This window comes from Arvicanthis niloticus, chromosome 5 (assembly GCF_011762505.2).
Source record: "Arvicanthis niloticus isolate mArvNil1 chromosome 5, mArvNil1.pat.X, whole genome shotgun sequence".
Taxonomy (NCBI): domain Eukaryota; kingdom Metazoa; phylum Chordata; class Mammalia; order Rodentia; family Muridae; genus Arvicanthis; species Arvicanthis niloticus.
In genome coordinates this window covers 21,085,948-21,112,230 of record NC_047662.1, presented here as the reverse complement: position 1 = coordinate 21,112,230, position 26,283 = coordinate 21,085,948, and the positions used below count along the sequence as shown (strand labels likewise).

General features: G+C 48.0%; 2 protein-coding genes across 12 annotated transcripts in view; both read right to left on the bottom strand.

Annotated features, from left to right (window-relative positions):
* Positions 1-3,864: 3,864 nt before the first annotated feature.
* Positions 3,865-16,727, bottom strand: Pigv (phosphatidylinositol glycan anchor biosynthesis class V). 9 transcript variants are annotated; one of them, XM_076934020.1, is made up of 5 exons: positions 15,943-16,042; positions 13,118-13,236; positions 8,939-9,044; positions 7,923-8,323; positions 3,865-5,090 (listed from the first exon to the last, which is right to left on the bottom strand). In XM_076934020.1, the coding sequence occupies exons 2-5, from the start codon at positions 13,193-13,195 to the stop codon at positions 4,806-4,808; spliced, it is 870 nt and encodes a 289-aa protein (XP_076790135.1). In that variant the 5' UTR covers positions 13,196-13,236; positions 15,943-16,042; the 3' UTR covers positions 3,865-4,805. The 9 variants fall into 9 exon arrangements, with proteins under 9 accessions (XP_076790135.1, XP_034358832.1, XP_034358836.1 ...); XM_034502941.2 differs by lacking the exons at positions 13,118-13,236; positions 15,943-16,042 and adding exons at positions 16,103-16,316; positions 16,484-16,699 and having other exon boundaries at positions 7,923-9,044; XM_034502945.2 differs by lacking the exon at positions 15,943-16,042 and adding an exon at positions 16,103-16,243 and having other exon boundaries at positions 7,923-9,044.
* A 6,350-nt stretch (positions 16,728-23,077) lies between these two features.
* Positions 23,078-26,283, bottom strand: part of Arid1a (AT-rich interaction domain 1A) — a 75,818-nt gene continuing 72,612 nt past the window's right edge. For all 3 annotated transcript variants that reach the window (XM_076934017.1, XM_076934016.1, XM_034501916.2), the window contains exon 20: positions 23,078-26,117. In XM_076934017.1, the coding sequence (XP_076790132.1) occupies positions 24,390-26,117 (1,728 nt within the window). In that variant the 3' untranslated portion in view covers positions 23,078-24,389. The remainder of the gene's footprint in view (positions 26,118-26,283) is intronic.

The window sequence follows — 26,283 nt, the reverse complement described above, 5'->3', positions numbered from 1 at the left end:
TGCCCCTTCCCCCCTCTCCATTCCCTCCCTCCCTGTCTCCACATGCTCATGGCAGCCTCTACTCCTCTACTCTCTCTCTTCTCTCTCTCTGCCTCTACCCTCTCAACTCCCCTCCCCATGCCCTGAATAATCTCTATTCTATACTGTGGTGTGGCTGGTCCCTCAGCATGGGCAACAACCCTTCCCCCATACCTGACTACACCTCCACAAAACATATTCCTCCTCCTCTTCTTTTCTTTTTATAAAACACAACACTCAGCACTTTTTCCAAGTGTTTCTTTCTTTTCTTCCTTTTTCTTTCTTTCTTTGTTTCTTTTGAGACAGTCTCACTATGTAAGCCTGGCTATTGTATACTACTATACTATATTACTTGCTATGTAGACCAGGCTGGCCTAGACTTCACAGAAATCTGCTTGCCTCTATCTTCCAAGTTCTGAGACTAAAAACCTGCCTCATTCAACTGTCTCTGATGTGTATGGTGTATAATCTCAATCTGGAGGATGAAGAGTTCTGGGCCAGCCTGGGTTATGTAGCGTTTTAGCTCAATAAGGACTATCATGAGATATCTCAAAAAAAAAAAAATCCCAAAATAACATTTATCTTACCATAAGGAGTGACTGAGTTTATGGATAAGAACTTGGAGATTAGGGGACAGCTATGTATAAAGCAGAGCTGAGAGAAGTCAGACTGAGTTCTGTGTGTCTCTAGTGCACACAGGTAGTACAGATGGGCTGGCTCTGCAGCCAGATCTTACAGTAACTCCCTGGCTCCCTCAAGCTGAGTGCTCTTCCCTAATTCACTTCCCATCTGCTGGGGATGTGGCTCACCTGTACAGCGCTGGTGTGACAGGTTTACCCTGAGCACTGCCAACTCTACCAGGGGATGGGATGGAGGAAATAATATACTCACTGACTGCTTTGAACTCTTTGAAGAGGTATTTATTCATATATATATATATATATATATATATATATATATATATTGAGTGTGTATGTGTGTGTGTGTGAATATATGTCATGTGTGTCCAGAAGCTCATGGAAGCTAACAGAGAATGTCAGATCCCCTGGGGCTCAAGTTACCAGAGGTCTTGAGCTGCCCAACAAGGGTGCTGGGAACCTCTCTAGACCTCTGGAAGAGCAGTAAGCACTTAAACAAAAAAACAAAACAAAACAAAACAAAAAAAACCCCCCAGATTTATATGATTACTGCACACCAGAAAAGAGCATCAGATTCTGTTACAGATGGTTGTGAACCACCATGTGGTTGCTGGGAATTGAACTCAGAACTTCTGGAAGAGCAGTCAGTGCTCTTAACCATTGTGCCATCTCTCCAGTCCCAGCAGTAAGCACTTTTAACCACTGAGCTATTTCTCTAGGCCTAAGATTTTAAAATGTGGTATGTGTGTTCCTATGTGGGAATGGACACGGGAACACAGGTTGCCAAGGTTTCTAGGTGTTGGATCTGCTGAAGCTACAGTTACAGGTTGTTGTACTTGGGTCCCCTGCAAGAACAGGACTTGGGACTCTTAACCAGTCCCCCCCCCCCTTTTTTTTTTGAGACATGGTCTCACTATGCTCCTCTGGCTGTTCTTCCTGGAACTCATTCTGTAGACCAGGATAGCCTCCAACTCATAGAAATCCACCTACCTCTGCCTCCCAAGTGCTAGGATTGAAGGTGTGCACATTAGGCTGGTCTGGATTTCAGTCTTTCTACTTCACCTCACAAGGGCAGGGACTGCATGTGTGCACCACACCATCTTCAAATTAAACCTTTAGTTTATTCTCATTATAAAAAAATGTAGGAAGAGAGATAGCAGAAAGTGTCCTTTATCCTTCAGAATTTGTTACTTCTGGGACAGCAAGAGGGCTCAGTGGGTGAAGGTATCTGTCCTCAAGCTGGACATGCCTAGGTTATCCCCAGGACGCACATAATAAAAGAACTAACGCTCAACAAGAGGGCAATTCTGACTTCCACATGTGCTATAGGATGTTCGTGTTTACACTAAAATGTTGCTTTTTAAAGGATTTACCACTTCCCTAATGAATGCTGTGTACTGGCCAGCAACTTGATAAAGATACTTGAGGACAGGAGGCGTGGCTAGGCCTTCCTTAGTCCAAAATGGGCTTTAATAAACAACTGGTGAAAAGGATCCTTTTAAAATCTCTTAAGCCTCCACACTTTACATTTTTAGATCCAGACTTCCGCTCGCCCCACCCCAGTGGAACGACTAGAGACCCGCCAAAGCTTCCTCTTTTCCCACCTTCATTAAAGAACAAAAAGACATCCACCTCGGAGTCCTCTGAGTGTCTGGTTTGTATTTTAGCAGGGTCTTAGAAGGAAATGACTTCTCTCTGAAACTGTGGCCGCCCAACCCAGCTGTGGCATTCTTAGACCTCGGGTAAACAGGAAGCTTCCTGCCTTGGGCCCTTCAAGTTCCTCCCTCAGACTATTAAAGACTGTTAATAGGCCGGTAAAAGGACAGCTGCTGGCCATAAAGTCAGCCCATGGCTTAGAAGCCGAGCAGCCAGCCTCCCAGGCCAGACGCCCGGCCTTCACCAGGTGTGCGCACCTAGCAGGGGTCCCCAGGTGTAGGGTTTCTCCAGTGATGCGCTCTGGGGACAAAACCAGGGAGACCGCAGCAGCTCTGTCGGGGGTCAGTCACCCCTCCGCTGAGGAACAATCACTTCTGGTTATCCCCCACCCCACCCCCCAAAAGGAGGCAAAGTGAAGCCGAGAGAGACCAAAGGACTTCAGCTCCTCCCACGCACTTTTTTTTTTTTTTTGTGGGGGAGGGGGAGTCCTAGGATCTGCAGCTGCCGGTGAAGAGGCAGCAGTCTCTGCCAGCTGGAGGGACACTAGGGGAGAGGTGTTGTCTTTTGCCAAGAAGGGCACTTGGTGTCTTGGCAGAAGGCAGAGGGCTGCCCCAATCTGTGTGTACATTTTCAGTAGCATTTGACTCTGGACCAAACGCTTGGCTGTGCGAGTGCCGTGGTGATGGGTGGGAATGCTCGTTGGCCAGGCTGGCTGGAGGCTCCCACAGAGGGTGCTGGGCCTCGGCCAGGAGCTTCCCTTCAGCTGGCAAGTTGAGCTTTCTGTCACGGTTGGAGGGAGTGTGTCCAAATTCCAACTCTCAGCTTTCCAGAAGCCACTGCTGATTGCCATCTGTTTTGAAGAATGCTGCTTATTGGAATTTTTGGCCCAATGGGGAGTAAGAAGGATGACGACACAGCCAAGTTTTTACCTGGCTCAAAAAGTGCACAAACGCTGCACAGCAGGGACACTGCTTTTTCATTTATACAGGGTCTTTTTCTGTAGCTGCCCTCAGGCTCAACTCCGGCCTCAGCTCAACGTCCTGGAGTGTTGAGATAGGTGGGAGTCACCACATTCCTCAGGGTCAGTCATACTACTATTAGTGAGCAAAGGGAGCCAGGAAGCAGGGCGGATGCTCCTGCAGACAACCTCGGACTGACTTAGCTATAGTGTTCCCCATCAGTGCTGTGTTGTGGTGCCTCTGACTCATGCTACCATTCAAGCGTGATCTTTGAGAATGGAAAACCAGTCATCCCAGGTTACCCTTTTCCACCAGGTGTCATTACTCTCCCGTGACAGCTTCTATTCAGAGTTGTTCCCAGGGGTGGTGGGGAGGCTGTTTCCAGTTGATCAAAGGAAATGGAGGACTTTTCAATTACATCACATGTGAGCCTCCAGGTATTGAGACTGTGATCATTTGTTTAAGGTAGCCTCAAGATTTAAGGCCTAAACTACACCCCAGGGAAGGAGTCTCCTCCTTAATTTCAGAGAAGGTAAAAGCTCTGAAGGTAGCTTTAGACCAAACAGCTGGAAACTGAGGAATAGGAGCCAATATTCAGAATCTGTGCTGTATCCAAGTGACATTTATTAGTGAAGGTAGAGCCTCCCGTGCTTTACTGCCGAGTTCTAGCCTCAGCCCCATAATTTACAGCCACTCATTCGGTAGAGCCTGTGGGGCAGACTCTTTTACTTCCAGCCCTCAGGAGGCAGAAGCAGAGGCAGGAGAATCTCTGAGTTCAAGACCAGTCGGATCTACATAGCAAGTCTAGGACAGCCAAAGCTACACAGAGGGACCCTGTGTCAACTTCCCTGACCACCCCTCCTCCAGAAAAAGGTAATTCATTGCAAAAAGGAGTTTTCAGATTTTCATAGTCTGTAGGACACACGCACACATCTGCACCGTAAAGAAAACTTGAGAAAGCTTTCATTTGGAGCAGGCAGTCTCTTTCCTTCTGTCACCACACTGCACTGTCTCCACCATTGTGACTAGACCAGGTGGTTTGCCTGTGCTTTGATCAAACACTTACATTTATCCACCAGGCCAGACAGCAGTGACTCCTGCCTTTAATCCCAGCACTCAGGAGCAGAGGCTGGTGGAACTCTGAGTTTGAGGTCAGCCTGGAATCTACATAAACCTGGTGTACAGAGTTCCAGGACAGCCAGGGCTACAAAGAGAAACCCTCTCTCAAAAAACAAAAAGACAAAGGCTTACACATGGATCAGTAGTAGGTTTAAGACTGCCTGATACTTTTTGACTAGGGAGATTTGAGACAGTTCCACTGGGCAGTGAAGTTACTCCCCTAAACTCGCCCCACCCAGGATGAGAAGGGACTCCTATGGTCACATTTTCCCTTCTTAACTGGCCTCCAGAGAGACACGAGGAGACCCCACTGGACGGTGCTCTCAAGGGTGTGCAGGCAGTCCCAGCCAGTGTGTCTCATAGCTTTCAAACCCTGGGTTAAATTAGCTTCCAGCTTGTCCCTTGAGACTCCAGGTCAAGTCCAAGGCAGGAAGTTGCAATGAAGAATTAGTCCCAGGAGCCAGTAGGTCAGGAAGTAGACTAGGAGGCATTTTGTGACTGGAGAGCAGGTCTTCCAGTTGTACAAGAGTTTCATGACACAGTTTCTGGGGGCCTTTTGTCCTGGTGGGGAATTCTCCTCAAGAAGTTTCTGAGGTGCTGCTGTGTCTACATACCTCAACAGGGGTTCTTGATCTTGAAGCAGGTAAGCTGGAAACCAGTACATGATAGGAGTGGACGAGCCCAAAAATCGCGTGAGAACCTGGAAAAGCCATGTTGATTGGAGCATCAGGGATGTGGCTGGAAGAATCAAGGCCTGACAACTACAAAAATCACACTGGAGAAGCAAATTCAGCAAAAGCTACACATCTGCCTAATAATGATGTATGTGCATCAGCCAGACAAACCTTCAGTTACCAATAATCAGTCTCTGCATAATTACCACAATAACGGGCCAGCCAATACTAAAACTCCATGTGGTCTAATCTTACCCAGTCTCTACGCTTTAGTCTGTGTTGGAAGTAGGAACCTGGAGGCTCCTTATCCCGAGGGATGAGAGCAGAGAGAAGCCGCAGGTCTCGGTTCTCTTAGTTCAGCCTTTCCCATCTCACAGTTCTGAACCAAGTCTCCAAGCGCTCTCACTTCCTGGCAAAGTTTGCCTGGCACTCACTTCAAAGCGGATCCCGTTGCAGACACAGATTGTGATTCTTTTATTTCCCCTAACTACATGGCTCAAAGAACATCACAAATTGTCAGAAATGGTCAGTGTAGGGACAAGACTTCCTTGGAGACAGCCTAGAACTTAAAAATTGGACATAAAATCAAACCTCTGATCCTGTACTGTCACCACCCCACCCCCCCAAACCCTGGACAAGAGGACTACCTCCTGTGCTCAAGACACCCTAAAAGGCCAATATGGGCAGTCTGTGTACTAGGGAAGCTTCCCAAGAGAACTGCTGGCTTATTTCTCCACCAAAGGTGAAATGAGCCAATTTAAGCCAGATTAGATTATACTAAATAAAGGCAGGTTTATTGGGAAGCTGCATTCAGGTGAGTTCACTAGCCCCAAGGACCAAGGCCAGGGAAATTGCCAGGGAAAAGAGGGGACAGGGGAGGGAGAGAGGAGAGAAAGGGTCGAGTATGTGCAGAGAGAAGGGAGGAAGAGGAGAAGAGAGGAAGAGAGACAGACAGACCAAAAAGTCTGGATTATATAGGAGGAGCCTCTGGGGAAGGCAGGGTATGCCAGGTAGGGACTGAGGGATGCTGGGAGAACCAGGAAGCTGGGTCTGCTCTAGTAAAATATGCATCTCAGTCTCTTGTTCCTGGTGGAAAGTAAACAAGAGCTTCTTTCATTCCCAAGTTCCCCTGAGGGAAGTGTGAACCTCTCATAGCCTTTACACCTTTGCTCAGGCCCATTCCTTCCCTAGTTTTTGTTTCAGAGACAGAATTTTATGTAGTGCAGGCTGATCTCAAACTATGTATATGAGAACTGATGTTTGAGACAGTTTTTTCACTGAACCTGGACATATTGCTAAATTGGCTGCCTAGTACACCAGTGGTCCTCCTGTCTCTTGTCTCCCCAGCACTAGGAGCACAGGTGAGCATCACCACACCTGGCTGTTTATGTGGGTGCTAAGTTGAGGATGCAAAGTCTGTTTGTGCTGTAAGCACCTCATCAATTTAGCCCCCTCTCCACTCCTATATTCCTCTTATATGGGAAGTTGGTTTGTTTTCACTCTTTAGAACCCATTTAAATATGATGTCTTCCTTCCTTAGTGGGTTAAGTACTTTCCCACATCCACAATAAATACACTGAGTGTGTGTGGTCAGTTCCCGTCTTCCAACATGTGGATTCCAAGGCAGAACCCAGTTCAATCAGACTTGGTAGCAAGTACCTATACTTGCTATTTCACTCCCCCTGTATTTCAGAGCTGGGGATTGAACTCAAGGCTTCTCACATGCTAGGCAAATACTCTACACAAGCTCTGCTCTAAGCACAAGTGCACTACTCTACTTGAACCTTTGGTTTTTTGAGCAGGATCTCAATATGTAGCTCTAGCTGGCTGAGAACTTACTGTAAACACCAGGCTGGCTGGCCCTTAATTGGGGGATGATTTCTCTGCCTCTGCTTCCCAAGCACTAGAATTACAACTGTCTGTCACCATATCTGGGTGGATTTTATTTTTTGAGACAGGGTTTCACTCTGTAGTCCCAGCTAGCTTCAAACTCAGAGACCCAGCCACTGGGATTAATTTTTTGGTTTTTGAGAGGGTTTCTCTGTATATCCCTGGCTGTCCGGGAACTCACTCTGTAGACCAGGCTGGCCTCGAACTTAAGAAATCTGGCTGCCTCTGAGTGCTGGGATGAAAGGTGTTCTCCTTGCAACCGACACCCAGCTATTTTTTTTTTTTAATCTAACAGCAGTACTAAAATTTGAAAAAAAAAAAAAAAAAAAAAAAATAGGGCCTCACAAAGGCCCAGGCTGGCTTCAAACTCACTATGTAGTAAAGAGTGAACTTAATCTTCTTAGTCTTTTTGAGGGAAGTAGGTTCTCCCATGTACCCTTGGTTTGCCTGGAACTCACAGAGCTCCACTCTCCTTCCCCCTCCCCCCACCTCCCAAGTGCAGGGATTGCAGGCAGTCTTATGCAGTACTGGGGAAGGGCCTGAGGTCTTCCTGCATCCTAGGCAAGCAGTCTACCAAGTGAGCTGCATCCCTAGCTCCTAATGCTACCTGCTCACTACCTCTGTCTCTGTGTGCATATCACGAGACTCACTAAAGCAATAATTTTGTCCTACTCATGTTCTGATTTAGATTCTGGAACCAAAAAAAGCCTCAGGTTTGTGTTCCTCTGGTTAGATAGTCTATGTGGGTCTGAAAATTGCTTTGTAGCCCAGGCTGACCTTCAACTTAAAATCCTCCTCACCTATCCTCCTCCGTGGGGGGGTGACAGTTGTATCTGATCACATCTGTCTGCTCTAACAGCTGTTGACTAAATGAAGCATGCGCTATTGAGTGAGAAAGCTAGCTGTCCTCCCTGATCTTCAGGTTCTACCTGTACCCACACAACCACCCAGGCCGGACCCCACCTCACCTGGACATGCATGCACAGACCTCCAAAGATCAGCAGCGCAGCAGCGTGGACCAGGTACACAAACACCTTCGGACTGAGGAAGCCAGGAAGGGGCTTCTCCAGAGTCTCCCTGTCCTTGGTCCTTTGCAGCCCAAGTGTAAGGCAGAGCCAAGGGTGGGTGGTCACATATGTCCAGGTTGCCCACACAACCAGTACAGCCACTGGTGTAGCTAGTAGAAAATTGGGCACCTGTCTGAGCTCATAGTATCGCAGAAGACCAACATTCCAGTAGACATTCTGAATATAGTTGTATATTAGAGGAACATCCCAGGAGCACCATGGGGGCTTACTTCCTCCCGCAAGCCGGTAGCCTTTGTCCGAAGCTAGCTGCAGCAAGGGCTCTGGGATGGAGCGGGCTGAGCCTGGTAAACAGAACTGGGTGTAGGCATAATACTGAAAGAGGGCAAAAGGAAAGCCGACTGTGAGCACTGCCAGGCACAGAGAGGCCATCAGCTTGATGAGCTGTTTCAAGGGGCTCAGCACCACCAAAGAAGAACAAAAGGCTCTGCACTGAGAGTGGAGGAGGAAGCCCACGCTCACCAGCCCATTGGAGCGCACCCCAGCGGCAAGAGCAAAGAGCAGCCCGCTAGCCCAGCCTCGGCCCCTCTCCAGCTGCCCCATGGCGCTGAATGTCAGAAAGGCAAACAAAGCTTCCGAGTAACCAGCTGCCAAGAAAACATTGGCAGGGCTGAGGCAGAAGAGCAGCGCTGCACAGAAGGCCTGGCGAGGACAGTGCAAAACCAGACAACCCAAGTCATGAAGTGCCACTGCAGCCAGCACAGAGAACAGGAAGTTGAGAAGTGCTACTGAGATCAGAAGGCAACTGCGCTGGCTCAAGAGGCCCTGCAAGGGTCTCAGCAGTTCGGTCCCCATCAGCAGGACCAAGGGGAAGCCGGGGAAGAAGGCAAAGTTGTGTTCGTAAAGGTAGCCGTGCTCAGCAATGAACAGGAAGTGTTCAGCATCCCATCGGGACAGACCACCCAGAAGACCGTCCACAAGCCGGTCCACAGAGCCTGAGGGGCCGAGGCGGGGAGGAGAGAAGGCATCTGCACGGTGGTCTGGGATGATGACATTGAAGAGTGCCTGTGGGGTGAAGAACCAGGATGTTGGTGAGTAACTGAAAGAAAAGAATTACCTCTTAATAAAATACGAAGAACAGACTTGTTGGTGTGTGTGTGTCTGTGTGTGTGAAGGAGCGCCAATGGTAACTAATTTACTCTAAGTTTAACACTAGTACAGAAGTCATCCAAACAGGAGATGCCCGAATCTACAATAGAAGCTATACTAGGATTCATCCCAATGGGACATGGAAGCAGGAATAGCATCCTCAGTGTGAGACTGAAGAAGCCTGCCTGGGGAGGGGTAAAGGCAGAGAAGAGCTCTGAGGACAGAGCCCATCAAGGACGAGGATGCAGTTCTCTTGGAAGGACGTGAGGATCCAGCATGGAGAGAAAGCAGAAAGCCAGGCATGTTGTTAAGCCTTGACTCTCTGAACTCAGGAGTCAGAGGCAGGCAGATAGCTGTGAGTTCCAGGTACACAAGCAGGAAGAAAAGTGAGGAGTATGGGGTGGGAAGCCCAGAGGAGAACCATGTCTTAGAACCAAGTGAAAGCCATGACAGAGAAACTGTTGAATGCTGCTGACAGGCCCAGTAAGAGGAAGTGAAGCTGACCACAGACTTCAACAGCATCGTTAGAGGTAACTGGGAGGATTAAGAGCTACTTCAGCAGAACAGGGGTAAGTGAAGCTGCCTACCTAACAGAAAAGGGAGACTGTGCATGTGAGGATTTTCAGTCTTTTTTTTTTTTGGTTTTTCGAGACAGGGTTTCTCTGTGCAGTCCTGGCTGTCCTGGAACTCACTCTGTAGACCAGGCTGGCCTCGAACTCAGAAATCCGCCTGCCTCTGCCTCCCAAGTGCTGTGATTAAAGGTGAGGATTTTGAGTCTTGCGGTGAGGATGAAGTTCTGGAGAAATGGGGTAGTGAGTCCACCACTGTATAGTAAGGACAGTCTCATGTATGGGGGACAAGGGTCAACCTGCAAGAGAGCCAAGTGACCTTCCCGCTGCATACTCAGTGCTGGTTATGGGTGTGTCACCAGGCCTGATTGGGGTGAGGAGGTGGTGAGAGATAAATTTCTGCACATCACTGAAATAAGGCAGTGAAAAAAAAACACTGAGCATGCAGGAGGCAGGAAAGCACACTGGACAGGTAACGGGTGGCAGCTGCTGGACAGGTGAGCCGAGAGAAGGTTCCTCCCGTTCCAGTACTAAAGCCACACGACATATGTAAGTAGGGTGAAGGACATAGCAATTTGATTTTCCTGAGTTTTTATCTAGGAATATTAATTACTACTTCAAAGAACTGGAGGAAGTTGTTACGGATTTGCAACAGCTCATCAAGCCTGGAGAGAGAGCCTGGCAGTTGAGAGGCTCTGCTGCTATTACAGAGGACCAGGATTTGGTTCCTAGCACCTACAGGGCAGCTCACAACTGTCTGGAACTCTAGATCCAAAGAATCTGCTGCCCTCCGTTGGCACTGTATGTATGTGGTATGCAACATGCACATAAGCAAAATACTCATACATAATAAATCTTTTTTAAAAATTGTGGCTTAAAGTCGGGCTGTGGACTAGAACTACCAGGAGTTTACACAACACTGACAGCCCCCGGGGCCTTTCTCTTAGTTATTTAAAATAAGACTGGACAGAGTCTGGGCATTTGATTTTAAAGAGCTACACTTTTATTCACTTTGTGTGTATGGGTGTGTGCCATGCATGTCACACTTCAGGATAGCTTGTGGAGCTGGTTTCCTCCCTCTACTACATGATCACAGAGACCAAACTCAAGTTTGGAGGCATGTGGCTATCTATTGAGCCATCCTGCCAGTACTGGACTTTGGAATTTTAAATTGGATAATACATTTTTATATATTTAATTTTTGGTGCTAGAAAATAAAATCCAGAGCCTCATACGTTAAGCACAAAATCTCTCTCTGTGCTGCATCTCCATCCAGCCCCAGGTAACTGCCGTGCAAACACACTTGAGAGAACAGGAGGTGAGAGGCTGCAGAGATTCGTCAGGACGTCCAGGTGCTGTTAATCACTCACTGGATCTTGGTTTTTTGTTTGTTTTTTTGTTTTGTTTTGTTTTGTTTTTGTTTTTGTTTTTCGAGACAGGGTTTCTCTGTGTAGCCCTGGCTGTCCTGGAACTCACTCTGTAGACCAGGCTGGCCTCGAACTCAGAAATCCACCTGCCTCCGCCTCCCAAGTGCTGGGATTAAAGGCATGCACCACCACTGCCCAGCATTTTTATTTTTTTTAAGGCTAGTTAATATACTTGCATTTTTCAGTGGGCAGGTGTAGGCATGGAGGAGGCAGGTCACGATATTTACCAAGACTCGACTTTTGTCTCATGAGTGAAACAGGGGTAACAGGACAAGACAGCTTGTACGTATGCATGGGAATGATTACCACAATGGAGCAGACTCAGCTCTGTAACAGAGGAAGCTGAAGGCTAAAGAAACCTGGTAGGTTCCACAGGTTTCAAAGCCAGAGGGTGAAAAAATCCGATCTGCAGGAATGGAGTGAGCTTTAGAGACAGGAGAAGGTCAGAGAGGTTCAGGAAGCAGGTTCTCTGGCAGGAGCTGGACAGGGAGCCCTGCTTTGGGAGCAGTGACAAAAAGATCCCTGAAAGGAAGCCGGACGATGACGTGAGAGGTCAGGCACGGAATGTCATCTTCTTACTACTGAAACCGCAGACATCAACAGAAGCAGTGCCAGAGAGGGTGCCAGTGAGGGAGTTAAACCTTCAGAGAGGAACTGTCATAGAGGTGCCAGCAACAGCGGAGCGGAGCGGAGCTACGGCTATACTCTGATAGCACGAGCTTTACAGCCGGAAGGGTGAGGAGAGAGGGAATGAAATCAATTTATTGTTATATGTCTTTCTGCCTCATTAGGTTGTCAGCTACTTGAGGGAAAACATGACCTTTTGCTTACAATTTAGCACAGTTTTGGGAATAAGTACTTACTATAATTTTGGTGGCTGAACTTCAGGGATTTGAGGAAATACACTGTTTCCAAGCTCACACTGACTGAGAACCCAGCTGCCCTGGCTCCCCTTCCCAGATGCTGCCTTGCTGCATTGCTCCTTTGGTTCTGCCAGGAGCTCAGCTGATGCTGGTTCAGAGCCATAACTGAGTCAGGTTCCCCAGCCTAGCAACAAGACCATAGCTCACTTAAAGGATTTCTCTTTCTGTCAGTTTCTTCATCACGTTACTCCAGTGATGGGACAGGGTGACAATCACAGGTAACAGTACCAAGTTGAAGACTCTTTAATGCCCAAAGTCAGCAGAATCTGAAGCGCTTCATATAATAGGGGAGGAAAGACTCAGACCTAGAAGCTCAGAGGGGGTTAAACATAGGGGAGGATAGAAAAGGTTTCTACAAAGGAAGCAGCTAGGAGCCCCAGATATGAGTGATATGGAGACATGTCACTGTGTCAACTTAACAACTCTAGGGTGGTGGCCTCTGTTCATTCACAATCATAAACTCGGGACCTCAAGTACAGAGCAGTACACTAGGCACCAAAAAATTCAGATATGTGCCATTTTGATTAAAGTATGTATCAAGGCAGCCTGTGGGAAGCGACTGGTAAAAGGGCAAACATACTGAGAACTGAGGGCCCAAGACAACAAGGAGTGGAGGGGACAGTACTGTGGATATTCACACATGGTCTCAGAACTTGAAAATGGCTCCTCTCTCCCATTCAAGTAACAGAAACTGAACTCCAAGAAAGAAAGGCCTGTGTAATACTTTGAGCTGTCACACACACCTTAAAAGTCTCTCTGTTGGCAAGACCATCAGCTAGCTAAGGCTGCTGGGCAAGCCTCTACTTTGGGTAGGGAGCTAGGGAGTGTGGGGTCTTTAGCTTTGGACAAATCATTTAACCTGCCTGGGCCTCTGCTGCTTCATGTGTAAGACAATGATCAATACACTGCTTAAGGCTCTTGCCCACTTCCCAGCTGCCAGGTCTCAGTCTGTATGTGTTCAACCACATGCTGAGGCACAGCAGGAAGTAGAGAGATGAGGACCACTTATTCTTCATTCCTAGCCCAGTCACATAGCAAGAGCATGTTCAGGGAAAGGACCAGAGACTGACCTGTAGCACTAGAGTCACGATGCGGCAGCTTACTGCAAATCGCAGCACCTCTTTCTGGGATGGGTCCAGGAGCCCCATCCTCTCACCACCAGGACTGAGCTTCCTCAGGGTTCTAAATTCTAACACCCAAGGAAGAAAATGTCACACACAGGCCGAAAGCAAATCAATACCATTTTCTCCAGAAGAGCCACCCACTTTAGCATTGCTGTGGCAAACGTAACCAGGGCGAAGATTTTATCTTGAAGACAGATGGGCCACTGGGTGTCACTGTATTCTAGTCAGATAAGTGATACACAGATAAGCACAAGGCTGGAAAGCTAAGCTCACAGAACTTTTAAAAGCCTGTTGAAATGATTTATGTAGGATTCAGAGACCTGGGTTCAAGGCCCAGTTCTGTCACTTGCAAGTTGTCCCTTAGTCCCTTTGAGACTCAGTCCTGTACGTGCAAACCAGGACACTATTCTCCACCCTCCAGTCTCACAGACTGGTCATCATGGTAAAATGGACTGAACTACACGGTACCACACAAATCAATGTGGCTGCTATTATTTGGCTGTGCCCTTTTCCCTTTTGCCCAGAATAATAAACGAATTACCAAACCAGAGTCCCCAAAGTGGGGCACAGAACCATCCTAGAAGTCTGTAATAACTACACATGACAGCTTCGCTCTCTGATGTGTGTTCAGTTGGTCTGTTAAATTAAGTGGAGAAGGAAAAGAAAACCAGAGCTCAGCAGGACTCCGGCCAGCTCCCACTGCTAAAACAAACTTAGGGGGAAGACAGAGTGGACCACTAGGGATGGAGAAATACCGATTTCCCATCTCTGGGGGAGTGGCAGCAAACGCATACAAAATCCCAATGCCATTCTGAGGCACAGAATGTACATCAAGGCATTTAAAACAAACAAACAAACAAACAAACAAAAAACCCTACAATTTAAAAGCAGTCATGGCTCTTACTGTGTTTAAACAAGAAGAGCCAGAGCCCCCTCTTCCCTCACTCAACTAACATCCTCCAAACTTTTAGGCTTCACTTGCTTTCTGGAATTTTCGGATTCCACTAGACAGCCCTATGTCTCACTTCCTCTTGCCCTGCCATCCTTATCTTCCTATCTGTTACTTATGAGGACAGGGGTTTTGAATCTTAACTACATTCCCAGAACCTAACATGTAAATGGGCATCTGTTCTGAAAGAGCAGAAGTAGGAAGGACAGGATGGAGAATCACCAGTTCTCTGACTCTCGATCTAAAATCACTGGTCCAAGCACCCCTCCCATCGTGTTGTTTCATGTTAAAAAGCAAGATGGCCCAGCGGGCAGAGGCACTTGCCACTATAGTGACCCACAAGACTGAAGGAGAGAAGACACTCCCACAAAGCTGTTCTTTGTCCTCACTTAGGCGTGCCATGGCGCACCTGTAGCCACACACATATACATAAACATATGCACACAAAATAGAATTTTTTTAAAAAAGCAAATGAGTCACAGAAAGCATGAGAGAAAATAAAAACTCCGCCAAGGAACAAGACTGGTTAACAGCGGCAGTACCCCTTCCTCGGCACAAGGGGGCACCTGCTGCTCACTACATCACCAGGAGACCGGAGAAAAGGAGGCCCCTTCTCACCTCCCAACTCCATGTGGGTTTACTCAGAACAATTCAGTCTAAAGTTAAGCGTCTGAACATCCCCAGGAAACAGTATTTTCTGACTCCACACGATATCTCCAACATTGGATTCACTAAACCCCAATATATCACAGGAACACGCACCCCCAACTCCTCTGCCCTAGGATGATTTTTTGTTTTTGTTCCGCATGCACAAGGGAGGCAGGGAAAGGAAAAGTACGGAATCCACCTGTGCATCTTGATTCTCATTCCCTCCCTCTTTCAAACTCTGGCATCAGCGGCCACAGGAGATGCAACCCACACTCAATTTACAGTTAAACCAAGTAAAATCCAGACAGACAATTACCTCTCTAGCTATTTTGCCAACACCCCTTTGAAAGAAGCCCCTTGCCAAATAAGACTCTTAACTGGCAGGATGCTTAGAACCAACTAGTTTCATTCTTTAATTTTCCCGTAAGATAGGCTCCAGAGATCTCATTAGACACCAGGTAAGACCGTGTAATTACCATCGCCATTTTATGGATGTGAAAACTGAGGCTCACGGGAGCCAAGTGACACGCCCACCACTTAAAGCTCTTCGTGCACTGCTTTCTAAAACCCATGCCCAGAGTCATGGGAACGTTTTGCCATAAACACAAAGGGTATGCACTCCTTTCCAGCCAGGACATCCAAGGTCTAGCCCAGTACTTTCTCCAACGATAGCATGTTGTTGCTGGTAGCTTATGGTGATGGGCCCTATCTGGGAAAATCTGTTGAACTGGAGTCCTGGACTCTCTGGGTACGGCTAATCTCCTCAATGGGTGATGCGCTCTGACCCAGAGGCCTCGCGGAGCCTCCTTCTGCTAAGCCTCGCGGTACTGGGAGCCCGTACAGGCCTGCTCTTTTCGGACACAGTTCCTACCCGGGACCGGGTAGTGACCCTCACCCCAAGGGAGCCACGGCCCAAGGCTTCATCCCGAGGGAACCGCGGGGCCGGGCCAGGCAACAGGGCCGGAAGCAGACGAGGGCCGGAGGCCGCAAAGGAAGAGGCGGCGCCGGAGGCCGCTATGGCGGAGGGGCGGGGCCCCTCGCTACTCTACGGCCTCCGCCTAATTTCTCTCGGCCTCCATTTGACAGCATCCCTCCCCGGAGAACTCCAGAGTTCCAGAACTGGCGCCGGGTCCTCCGCGCCCGCGCGTCCAGACCACCCCCGCGGAGCTCCAACCTCAGCGCCTCCATCCGGGTCCCGTTCGTCCCGCGCCTGCGCGCTGGATCCGCCGACGGCGGCCCCGCCCCTCTCCTGCCCGGACTCGGAGCGCCCCGCCCCCCTCCTCGGCGGCCATGTTGACCCGGGTTAGGGCGGGGGCCGAGGCCGTGCGTCGCACCTTCCCGGCGTGGTGACACCTGAGGAGTATGCCTCTTCGCTCGCCATCAGTTTGTGCGCGGGCGCTGCGTTCCCAGTCGGGGCTCTCGCCCCAGTCCCCTGCCGTAAGCAGTCTCTGACTTTCCGAGGCTGGACCGGGCACTGCCCCAGGCCTATTCACTGTAGCCAGAACCGCGCGTTCTTTCCTGTCCCGCCACATCAGCTCAGCACAGGACCTGACACACAATAGACAATATGAATAGGCAAAAGAAAGCCTCCTTGGGGTTTTTGTGGCAAGCAGCGGTACCCTGTGCCTGGGTGAGAAGAAAGTAGGGGAATCCCCCTGACTTTCCCCTCCTCTGGCTATGAAGGACCTCTGCCCTGCTCCAGTCCGCAGTCCCACCTCAGGTGACTGGATAGGACGAGGAAGGAAACCTCAGAGAACACCCCCGAGGACTCCTCCCTCAAGCAGTGTCTGTCCCAGGAACTGGCGCCAAAAAAAGAAGAAAAAAAAAAAAAGGAAGCTAATTCGACAAAACCGGCTGTTGGGGAGGAGCGGCCAGTTGGTACCCCTGTAACGGAAACTGTTAGAACAACTTTGCACCCTCCTTAAAGGAAACAGATAATAAATCCTTCTCCGTTGGTGGATTTCTTGTTTCTCAGGATTCCAAAGCCTTCTGTGGTTTCAGTTATCTGTCCTCTCAACGTAGCTTGGGTCTAGGTTAACCTCTGGCCACAGCCCTGGCTGAGGGAGGGGTTTATCTTCTGCAACAGCTACAAATGTGGGTGGGAACAAAGAGATGGTCGCTATCTCTCCAAGCAAAGAAAACTAGCCTACATCAGTTCGGTGGGGGCCAGAAGCGGTATCTTTCTATCATTTCAGGCCCTGGGACCTTAGCTGCCCCTTGGATGTTTGTGTGTAAGGTGAATAATGTATAAGGCACATTTTAATGGTTGGTAAAGAGAAAACAGGAGTTTAACAAAGTCACTCTTCCAGAGTTTTAAGCACGGAAACAACACATTTGTTGCCAGTCCTCTGAGTGAAACGTCAGTGCCTCTCTGGGCACACTTGTGACTAGGGCCCAAGGTTGAGGCTTGACTCTCTAAGAGTCTTAGCAGCCCTCTGCCCTTAAAGACAAAACGGAGACATGAACTACCGTCCGTGCTTTGTGAATTCACAGGAGAAAATGGCATGCATGCTCAAGGTTCTGTCTGTCCATATAGAATTCCTGAAGAATCTGCTTGTAAAAAAGACAGGGGTCCTTTTGAGAGAAGTGTTTGCTGAAACACCCTTCCTCAGAAGGTAGAACTTTGACTAGATCTTCAGCTGCTCTTGGCTGTAATTTCTCCTTCCCTTCCCTTCCCAGCCACCCAACCCCCTTCTCTTCTGCTCTGTTTCCCGTTTCATTTTCTGGCTTCTGCTCCAACAGAAAAACAAGGAAGCAGAATCCTGCGCTCTCAAAGCCTTGACACTCTGGCTTTTTGGACTGGAAGGTGTCAGGATGGGATGGGAGGGGGTTGTGGGGCTCCAAGGCTGTGAGAGGTGAAAGAGACAGCACTAAGCAGTTTGCCTTCAGAGCCTACAGTTAAAAATGGAGTCTGCTGAACCACTAGAACTAGAGAAGGCAAGGGAGACAGCCAGCCATGTCCCTGGCTCCAGAAAGATACATCTCCTACCTGGCATTAGGAAGGAAATACCCCACACTGTAAGGCAACAGTTTTACCACACAGATCCCTAAGCTGATCAGTGTAAGCGATGTACATTCTAGAAACTTAACCATCAAGAGGATGGCGCCATTTGTGTCCTCAGAACTTGTCTGCCTCTGCATTTGCTGGTTTTCTTGCCTGAAACACTCTCACACCAGACTACCCTTTGTCTTCAGGGACAAACTTTACCCATCTGTACCCCCACCCTGGTCTGTCTGTCTGTCCCTTGCCTGTCTTAACACCATCTGCTTCATCCTGTCCATGACATTTCAGTACTTGTTTTCCTCTCTTGGAAAATTAGCTTCTGTATATAATGGAAGACCAGGGCAGTCTTTCACACAGGTGTTAGAGCACTTGAGAGACAGCTTGGACAGGGAGGATGAGACAACATTTGTCCTAGACTTTATTCCTAGCACCATAGAAATAACAGCAACTAAACCCACTGAGCCTTGTCTGTTTTGTGTCTGCTGAATAAATCAATTTAACTTGATTTTTAACTTGATGCCATATTTTACAGACAAGGAAACTAAGGCTCACTAAGGGAAGTACCCAAGGTCACAAATGTCTCGAAGTCAGGTCCCAGCCTTCCAAGTTGGTTCAATTAATATATTGTTGAGAAGAGTCTTAGTATGTAGCCTAGGCTGTCCTCAAACTCATGATCCTCCCTACCACAGCCTCCTGAGGGCTGGGATTATTTATTTACATGTGTGAGGCACCGTGCCCAGCTACTTCATGTTACTGTAATGGTTCCCAAGTTTACACCTTTTTATCTTTTCCTGGCTAAGAAACTTTAACGACTGTATTTCGTATCTCGTATCGTATGTAAGGCATAGCAAGTCCTAATAGCACCTACCTTCACTTTCTCCCAGGGGAGCCACGCCATGACACAGGCAATGAGGAAGTCTGATGTGTTCAGTCCTTGCCCTCATGGAATCTATGGTTAAGCAGCATAAAGGACTCTTTAAAGACAAGCTGTCCTAACTCTATGCCCAGAGGACAGTTCTCCCACGAGAGAGAAGTCAGGTCACCTCCCTGAAGCAATCTGACAACTTTATTCCTCCTTGTAGCTTCCATACCTTGTTCCTGCCCCCACACCTGAGGTGATCTGGGCCTCAGATGGGGTTGGAGGGGAAGGGGAGAAACAGCCCAGTGTATGTATGTATCTGTTCTCTCTAGTTGACTCAAAGCCTTACTGATGAAAAGGACCACAGTTTGTGCTTTCTTTATGGTTTCTCTGTGTAGCCCTGGCTGTCCTGAATGAAACTCGCTCTGTAGATCAGACTGGGCTCAAACTCACAGAGATCTGGATCGAAAGTGTGCACCACCACTGCCCGGCCACCCGCCGATCCCTTACCATCTACAGCCAGTGGCTACTCTAAGGCTCAGGATAAACAGAAACCACACCTTTCCAGAACTTGATACTTCTTTTCACTGAACAGAAAAAATCACCGACTGATTGTTTCCAGGGATGCAGGGTGGTATTTACAGCCATCCTGACATCAGAGATGACACCATCAGGTCTCAGACATTTGCTAAGAAGTATCCTGTTTGACCTCTGCCTCTCACTTGAAGGTGCTCACCCACCCCAGGTTACTGAGGCTCTTCCCTTTCTCCAGGTACAGTTACCAAACATGGATGCTTCAAAAACTGTGTCACTAAAACACTCCATTCAGTGTTCGCCTTTCAATAGTTAGAAACCTTGACTCCACTGAGAGGCATGGTGGGAAGGCTTTAGCCCCTTGGGGGTGGCAGTGGCTGCCAAGCAAAGGAGCCAATGAGCTTCAGAGTATTGTTTAGGCAGGACTTGGCTGCAGTCCAGTTCTGAAAGAAGGTTAAGGTCATTTGGGGGTGGGGGTTGGGGGGAGGGAGGAGCCTGGGAAAAGAACTACTAGCCACACCCCGGGTTCTCTACTGGCCAGGTTCTATTTACTTCTCAAAAGCCAATTACTCACAGCTGGCTGGTCAGCAGTCCTCTTTGCCAGTGGTTCCAGTCAGAGACTGAGGACTGGGCTAGGCTGTCCCTGGAATTGCAGGAGAGCAGATGAAAGGAGCCCAGGAAACAGAACTCCTAGGCAATGCTCCACACACAGCCCAGAAATGCACTTTCTAGACTAGGAAGCGGGAACTTAAGAGTTCCATAACAAAAATAGCTACTGGTATTACTAAGTAAAATAAAGACATGAAAAGCCCCTCCCCCACCTCCTTTAAAATGAGAAAACATCTTGGTTGTCAAAGGTTTCTTCCTCAGTAAGTTCTCATTCCTCATTCTTGTCCCTGACTCAAATATTAACAGCTACATCAAGTCTGACGACAAGTCTGATGAGGGAGCACTTGCCTAAAATTCTTGAAACACTTTTGCCTCAAGCCAAAGACAATAGAAACCAACCTCCCAGTGGCAAGTTGTGGACGGACTAAGTGTGGAGAGCCACTTGCTGGGAAGAACTTGGACCTTGGTCAGAGGGCCTTTGCATATGAAAGGGAGCCCTTACACTTTGCTCAGAGACACAAGGGTGTTGTAGGACTATTTGCAATGTATTTTGTTCAGCTGATAGGTGTGCATCAGAAAACAGTCTCAGGTCTCCCTAAGTTTTAATAATCATCTTTTGTTAGCATCTCTGATTGTTCCAGGAAAAAAAAATCTGAACTTTAATTCTCTCTACTTTCCTAAAGGAAGAAATGACAGAGAGGGTTGAAGAGAAAGGTGATATTATAAAACTGACCTAAAAGCAACTCTATCTGTCGCTATGATGCCACTCAGCTAGTTATTAAGGAGACGCGGTATGCTAGGATGTGTCAGAAAGGCATGGAGCAATGAGCCTCATAAACTTTCTGTTTCAGTGGAAGATGGCAGGGAAGTATGAAACGGGGTAGAAAGGAAAGCAAGATGGGAGAGAAGGGAGTGCAAACAATTATGTGTGTGAGCATTTTGCCACCATTTGTGTGCCTGGTGCCCATGAAGGCCAGATAAGGGCCTAAGACCCCTGGGACTGCAGTTACAAACATTAGTAAGCTGCCATGTTGGTGCTGGGAACCGAACCCGGTCTTCAGCCCAAGCTCAATGCTGGACAGCTCACTGTAACTTAGGGACTGTAACTTAGGGAAACCTAATATTCCCTTTTGGATTTTTAACCCTTAAAACCACCCCAGACTGCAATTTGAAATAAAGTGTCTAATACCAGGCTACCTAGCAAGTTTGAGGCCTGAGCTACATGAGCCTGTGTCTCAAAATAAATGTGGTGATTGAGACAATGGGACGGTATGTGCCTGTGTGCATTCCTGTGCAAGTGGAGGCCAGAGGGAAAAAAATTCAGAAGTAGGGGAAAACGGTTCTCTCCTAGCATGTGGGTCTTGGGGAACTGGGGTGTGAACTCAGGTCATTAGGTTGGGCAGGAAGTAGCCTTAGAAGTTGAGCCATTTTGCTAGCCCTCACTCTTTTCGGAGGTTGAGCCCTAAGCCTTGGACGTGTGAGGCAACATGCTCTACTACGGCACACTACCAGATCTCTGACATATGAACAAAAGCAAGATGATAATGTGAGCTGTGTATGTAATTACCTGTTGAGAGTATTCTGCTGTGGTAGAGGAGTATAAAGTACAGCTCTAAGGTGGAGGCTCTTGGGGACAGTAGAGCACAAGAGGGTAGGAGACAGCCAAAAGAGTGACAATACAAAGAAGTCTCGTGACATAAAGGCTTTGGACCCCTCCCCCCCCAACCCATTTTTGAGAGACTTTGTAGACAAAGTTGACCTGTAAGTCTAGGCAGGCTGGCCTCTGCCTGAGTTCTAGGACTTAAGGTGTATGTCACTATATCCAGCAGTTGAGTTTTTTCATGCCTTGAGTATTACAGGAGTTTGCTCTGACTTTTAATGGCTTGCTGTGGTTGTATGTTTGTACCCGAAACAAAGCACAGGATGGGAGGGCTATTTTAAGAACTTGAGAACTATGTGATACTGATGAACTTATGGTGGCAGTGACTAGACTTGAGGGTGCTTTCCTCAAAAGTGACAATTGGATGTAGAAGAGTCCAGTGTGATACTATATGCCTTTAATCTCAGGAGGCAGAAGCAGGCAGATCTCACAGACCTCTTGTGATGTTCTGGCCAGCCTGTTCTGCAAAGTGAGTTCTATAACAAACTGAACTACAGTGAGACTTTGTCTCAGAAGTCACAAAAACAACAATCAAAAAGAAATGTGTAAAAGAATTCTTCAGGCCAAACATCAAAGGTTAGATGTGCCATTTACTGCAAAAACTTTGAGAAAAATAGGCTTCCAGACCACCAGTCTCTGTCTCTGTCTCTCTCTCACACACACACACACACACACACACACACACACACACACACACACCCCGTTTTTTTTTTTCTCCTAAGAGAATGCCAGATTGCAGACCTAACTGCTTCTAGGTAAAAGCTATTTCTCTTTGTCAACCACTACTTAGGAGAGAATATTAGGGGTGTTCAGCAGAACAGGACTCCTCACACTCTACCGAAGGTCAAGGTTTCATTAGTTCTGAGACAGAGAGACTCACTATGTAGCTGTCCTGGAACTCACCAAGTAGACCAGGCTAGCCTCAAACTCCCTTTGCTTCTCAAGTGCTGGGGTTAAAGGAGTGTGCTACTATGCCCAGCTTCTATTACTTTTAAAAGATTATTTTATCGAGGTGGGATCTAAGTAGCCCTTGGCTAACCTGGCTAAAGATTTTGTTTAGTTTTATGTATGTGCACTGTCCTGTGTACATGGGCCCCCATGCTACATTGGGGGTGTTGGATCATCCCTGGAGCTGGAGCTACAGACAGATGGCCGTAAGCCACAAAGTGAATGCTGAGATTGAGCCTGGAACCTACATAAAAGCAAGTGCTCTTAATCACTGAGCAGTCGCTCTCCAGCCCTGGTTAAAGATTTAGTTTATTATTTATTTGTTTGTTTTTTCGAGACAGGGTTTCTCTGTGTAGCCCTGGTTGTCCTGGAACTCACTCTGTAGACCAGGCTGGCCTCGAACTCAGAAATCCGCCTGCCTCTGCCTCCCAAGTGCTGGGATTAAAGACGTGCGCCACCACCTCCCGGCAAGATTTAGTTTTAGCTGTTTGTGTGTGTGTGTTCTGTTGTGTCCCCAGTCCATGTGGATGCAAGTATAGGTGCCCAAGTCAGAAGGGTCAGATCCCATGGTGTTGGACAGGAGGCTGTCAGCCACTGAAGATGAGTCCTCCTAAAACTGTTCAACTGGCTATCTTTCTAGCCACCACAGGAAAAGCTTTTAAATAATTTGAAAATTAAAAAAGCCTCACAAAGTCTTACCAAGATTTAATGTACATTTATTCTTAACACGTGGAACATATAGTATAAAGATTTCATACTGAATAAATGATATTCATTAAGCCAAAAAAGGAAAAAAAGGAGGAATTTACATCAAGTTTTTAGCTACATTGTTGAAATACAAATATGCAGATTTTATCACTGAAAAAATCTCAATTGTGTTTCTTCATCAGGAACTTCAACTGAACCTAGAACTTTTTCACACCTCGATTAGAAAGGAAACAGAACAAAACAAAACCCAGAAAAAAATAAACTGTAAGTTGATTGGCTGCTGAGACAGCAAGGACTTTTTACAGAGACCTGTAGAGCATCGCACCAAGAGGGGCAATGTCTGGCAAGAGATTAAATAGCTGTGTCTCCTTTGTGCAGGTCACCAACTTGTTAACTCGCCATACTATAAAGGGGTAGCTGGGAAGGGGACCAAACTGTGGAGATTCAAGGGTATGTGCAATGTACAACGTCATATATATACACAGGTGGCAGCGCAGCCGCTGCAGCTAAAGGTTAAAACCAGTTCTAAGAGGTGATCTCAGGGTTATTCATACAATCAAGGAGGAGAGAAAGAGGTCAGGGTGTTGTAGGTTCACACATGATACTTTGGGGGAAAAGCCTTTTTTTTTTTCTCCTCAACATTTAACTAAAAACATTTTTAAAAACTACAGCTTGCTGCTGACCCAGCGTCTTCTCTCGTTTCCATGTGAGACATTATGATTACAGTATGTTTACAGTATCAGGTGTACAGTACAGTACATGAAAGGATCTACACTCTACTGCACAGGCCTCTCCAGTGAACAGGGTCTGCTCACAACTGCCAACTTCTTGGCTCCTGCGAGATTGTGAATGGACAGCGACAAACCACACAGCTCAGCAGTCACCTTTGTCCTTCAGGGTTTTTTTGTATTTTTTTTTTCCTTTTTTTTTTTTTTAACCATTAAAAACAGTTATGAAATGTGGCATCCCGCTGATGCAAGGACCGGGAAAGCCATTTTTTTTCCCCAAACTCACTGTAAACAACAGTAACTTTGGTTAAAATAAAAAAGTCTTCTATGTAGGCAGAGCTTTGTCTTTTCAGTAGGGCGGGATCCTGAGGGGAGCAGGTGAGGGTGAGGAACAGAAAGGGGTGAGGGTGGGGAGGAAAGAGAAATAGGAGAGGCTTTCCCAAGGGAGAAGCTGGACAGCACAGGGTAAACTGGATTCTGAGGTGGTTTTGCATAAATAAAGGGCAACAGTCAGTTTCTAAGTTCTCCACACACTCACACACACACGGGGAGGGGAGGTGTCCCACGGCTGTCATGACTGGCCAATCAAAAACAGTACATCACAAATGACTTGTGAAACCAATGAGTTCATCAATGGTGACACGGAGATGTCCAACAGCCGTGACTCATACAGAGTGAACTCTGAGTGGTTCTCGTCCACCTTGGCCAGGGCAAGCAGTGCTCGGGCAGCCCGCCGCATCATGTCCACACTAGTTGGTTCAAAGGGTGGGTTCTGCATATGGAGGAGGCTTGCCTGGCTCTGCTGGAACTGTGTGGCAGCAAGGCTGTCCTCCAGGAAACCCAGGAGGTTGCCAATGCTGCCCTTCTGCACTGCAATGGCCCGTGCTGCCAGGCTGTCCCCCTGTGCCAGATTTGCAAGCAGTACCACGGCCATCTCCCGGCACACTGGGTTCTTTCGGTCACTGAGGAAGCGCACCATGGTACTATACAACTTCTCCAGGCGGCTAAAAGGGGGAGTGGCCAGGATCAGGTCCACATTGTTGTCCTGGATGCTGAGTTTGCTGAGGGTTTCCAAGACCAATCTCTGGGGAGAGAGGACGGCATTGGGGCCTAAGGTTGAGAAGGGGTCCTGGGCTTCAGCTGAAGGGCAAACTGCCCAGTGTAGGAGTCCGTCCAGAACAGGCAGGCAGATGCTCTCAGGGTATGGGGATAGGTCCAACTGTCCCGAGATGTTGGCGAGGGTGACCAGCGTGTTTTCCCGGAGCATCTCCAAGCAGTCCCACCACCACTCCACTTTGTCACAGCTCACCCCTTGGTCCTGCTCCTCCTCCTTCTCATAAGTCAGTGGTGCCTGCTTCCGTTCTGGGTGCTTATGGTGCAGCAGGATCAGCTTGCCCAGGATAAGCAGCAGCCCTGGGTGTTTGGACATCTCAAAGTCGTTGCCTGGCACAAATGACAGGCTCCGGATGGTATTGGAGACACAGACACAACGCTTAGCAAGGGAATCCTGCCAGTCCAGAAGGGTACACAGTGGGGTCTCATCCTTACTATGAGGTTCGTCCTCTAAAATTTTGATGTTTCGGTGGCTCTGTGCTGGGTTAATGCCAAATGGAAACTTGCTGCTTTCCTTGGTGGTCTCTGCACTCTTTGTTCCCTCATCAGTCAATGTGCTAGACCGGGTGGACAACATGTCATCCATAGTGGCTGTGATCCTTTTTTCTGGAAGGCCATCAGGCGGGGGCCCCTCCTGCTCCGTTGTCCCTGGTGTACCCTCTATTGTTGTGAGGTGTTTCCGAGGGGGCGTTGGGCAGGGCACAGAAGGCCGGGAAGGCAGCAGCTCTATCTTGCTTTCAAAATGGGTCTGGATGTGCTCAGTGGTGTCCCCACCACCAATCCTCCAGTGGAGCAGGCCGCTGTCAAACTCCTGCACACGCCCCAGCTTGTCTGAGCAGTCCACCACAAACGGGTCATTCTTCTGCACGATCTTTACTGGAAGCTTGTCAAACTTACTGACTAGCCTCTCCTCACTATTCTCTGAAGACGGCTTGTCCTTGCCCAAAAAGGCCATCTCCTCATCATTTCCAACTCCTTCTTCCTCTTCCTCCTCCAGTTTAGGATCTAGGTGTTCTTCCTCCTCTTCTTCCTCTGTGGGGGCTGGGCTAGACACCTTGGTGAATCTCCCAGGGTCTAGTAGTGTTCTCTGTCCTGGGTCCCCCACCTCATACTCCTTTAGGATGCCAAAGATTTCAATCAGGCATCGACGGAAATATTCCACAAGGAGCTCTAGCAACCCCGGGAGCTGAAAGAGAAGGAAAAGGAAATAAAGGAAGGGAAGAATTCTTTTTCTTTTTTACCCTCCCCTCCCCCCAGAGACATGGTTTCTCTGTGTAGCCCTGGCTGTCCTGGAACTCACTCTGTAGACCAGGCTGGCCTCGAACTCAGAAATCCACCTGCCTCTGCCTCCC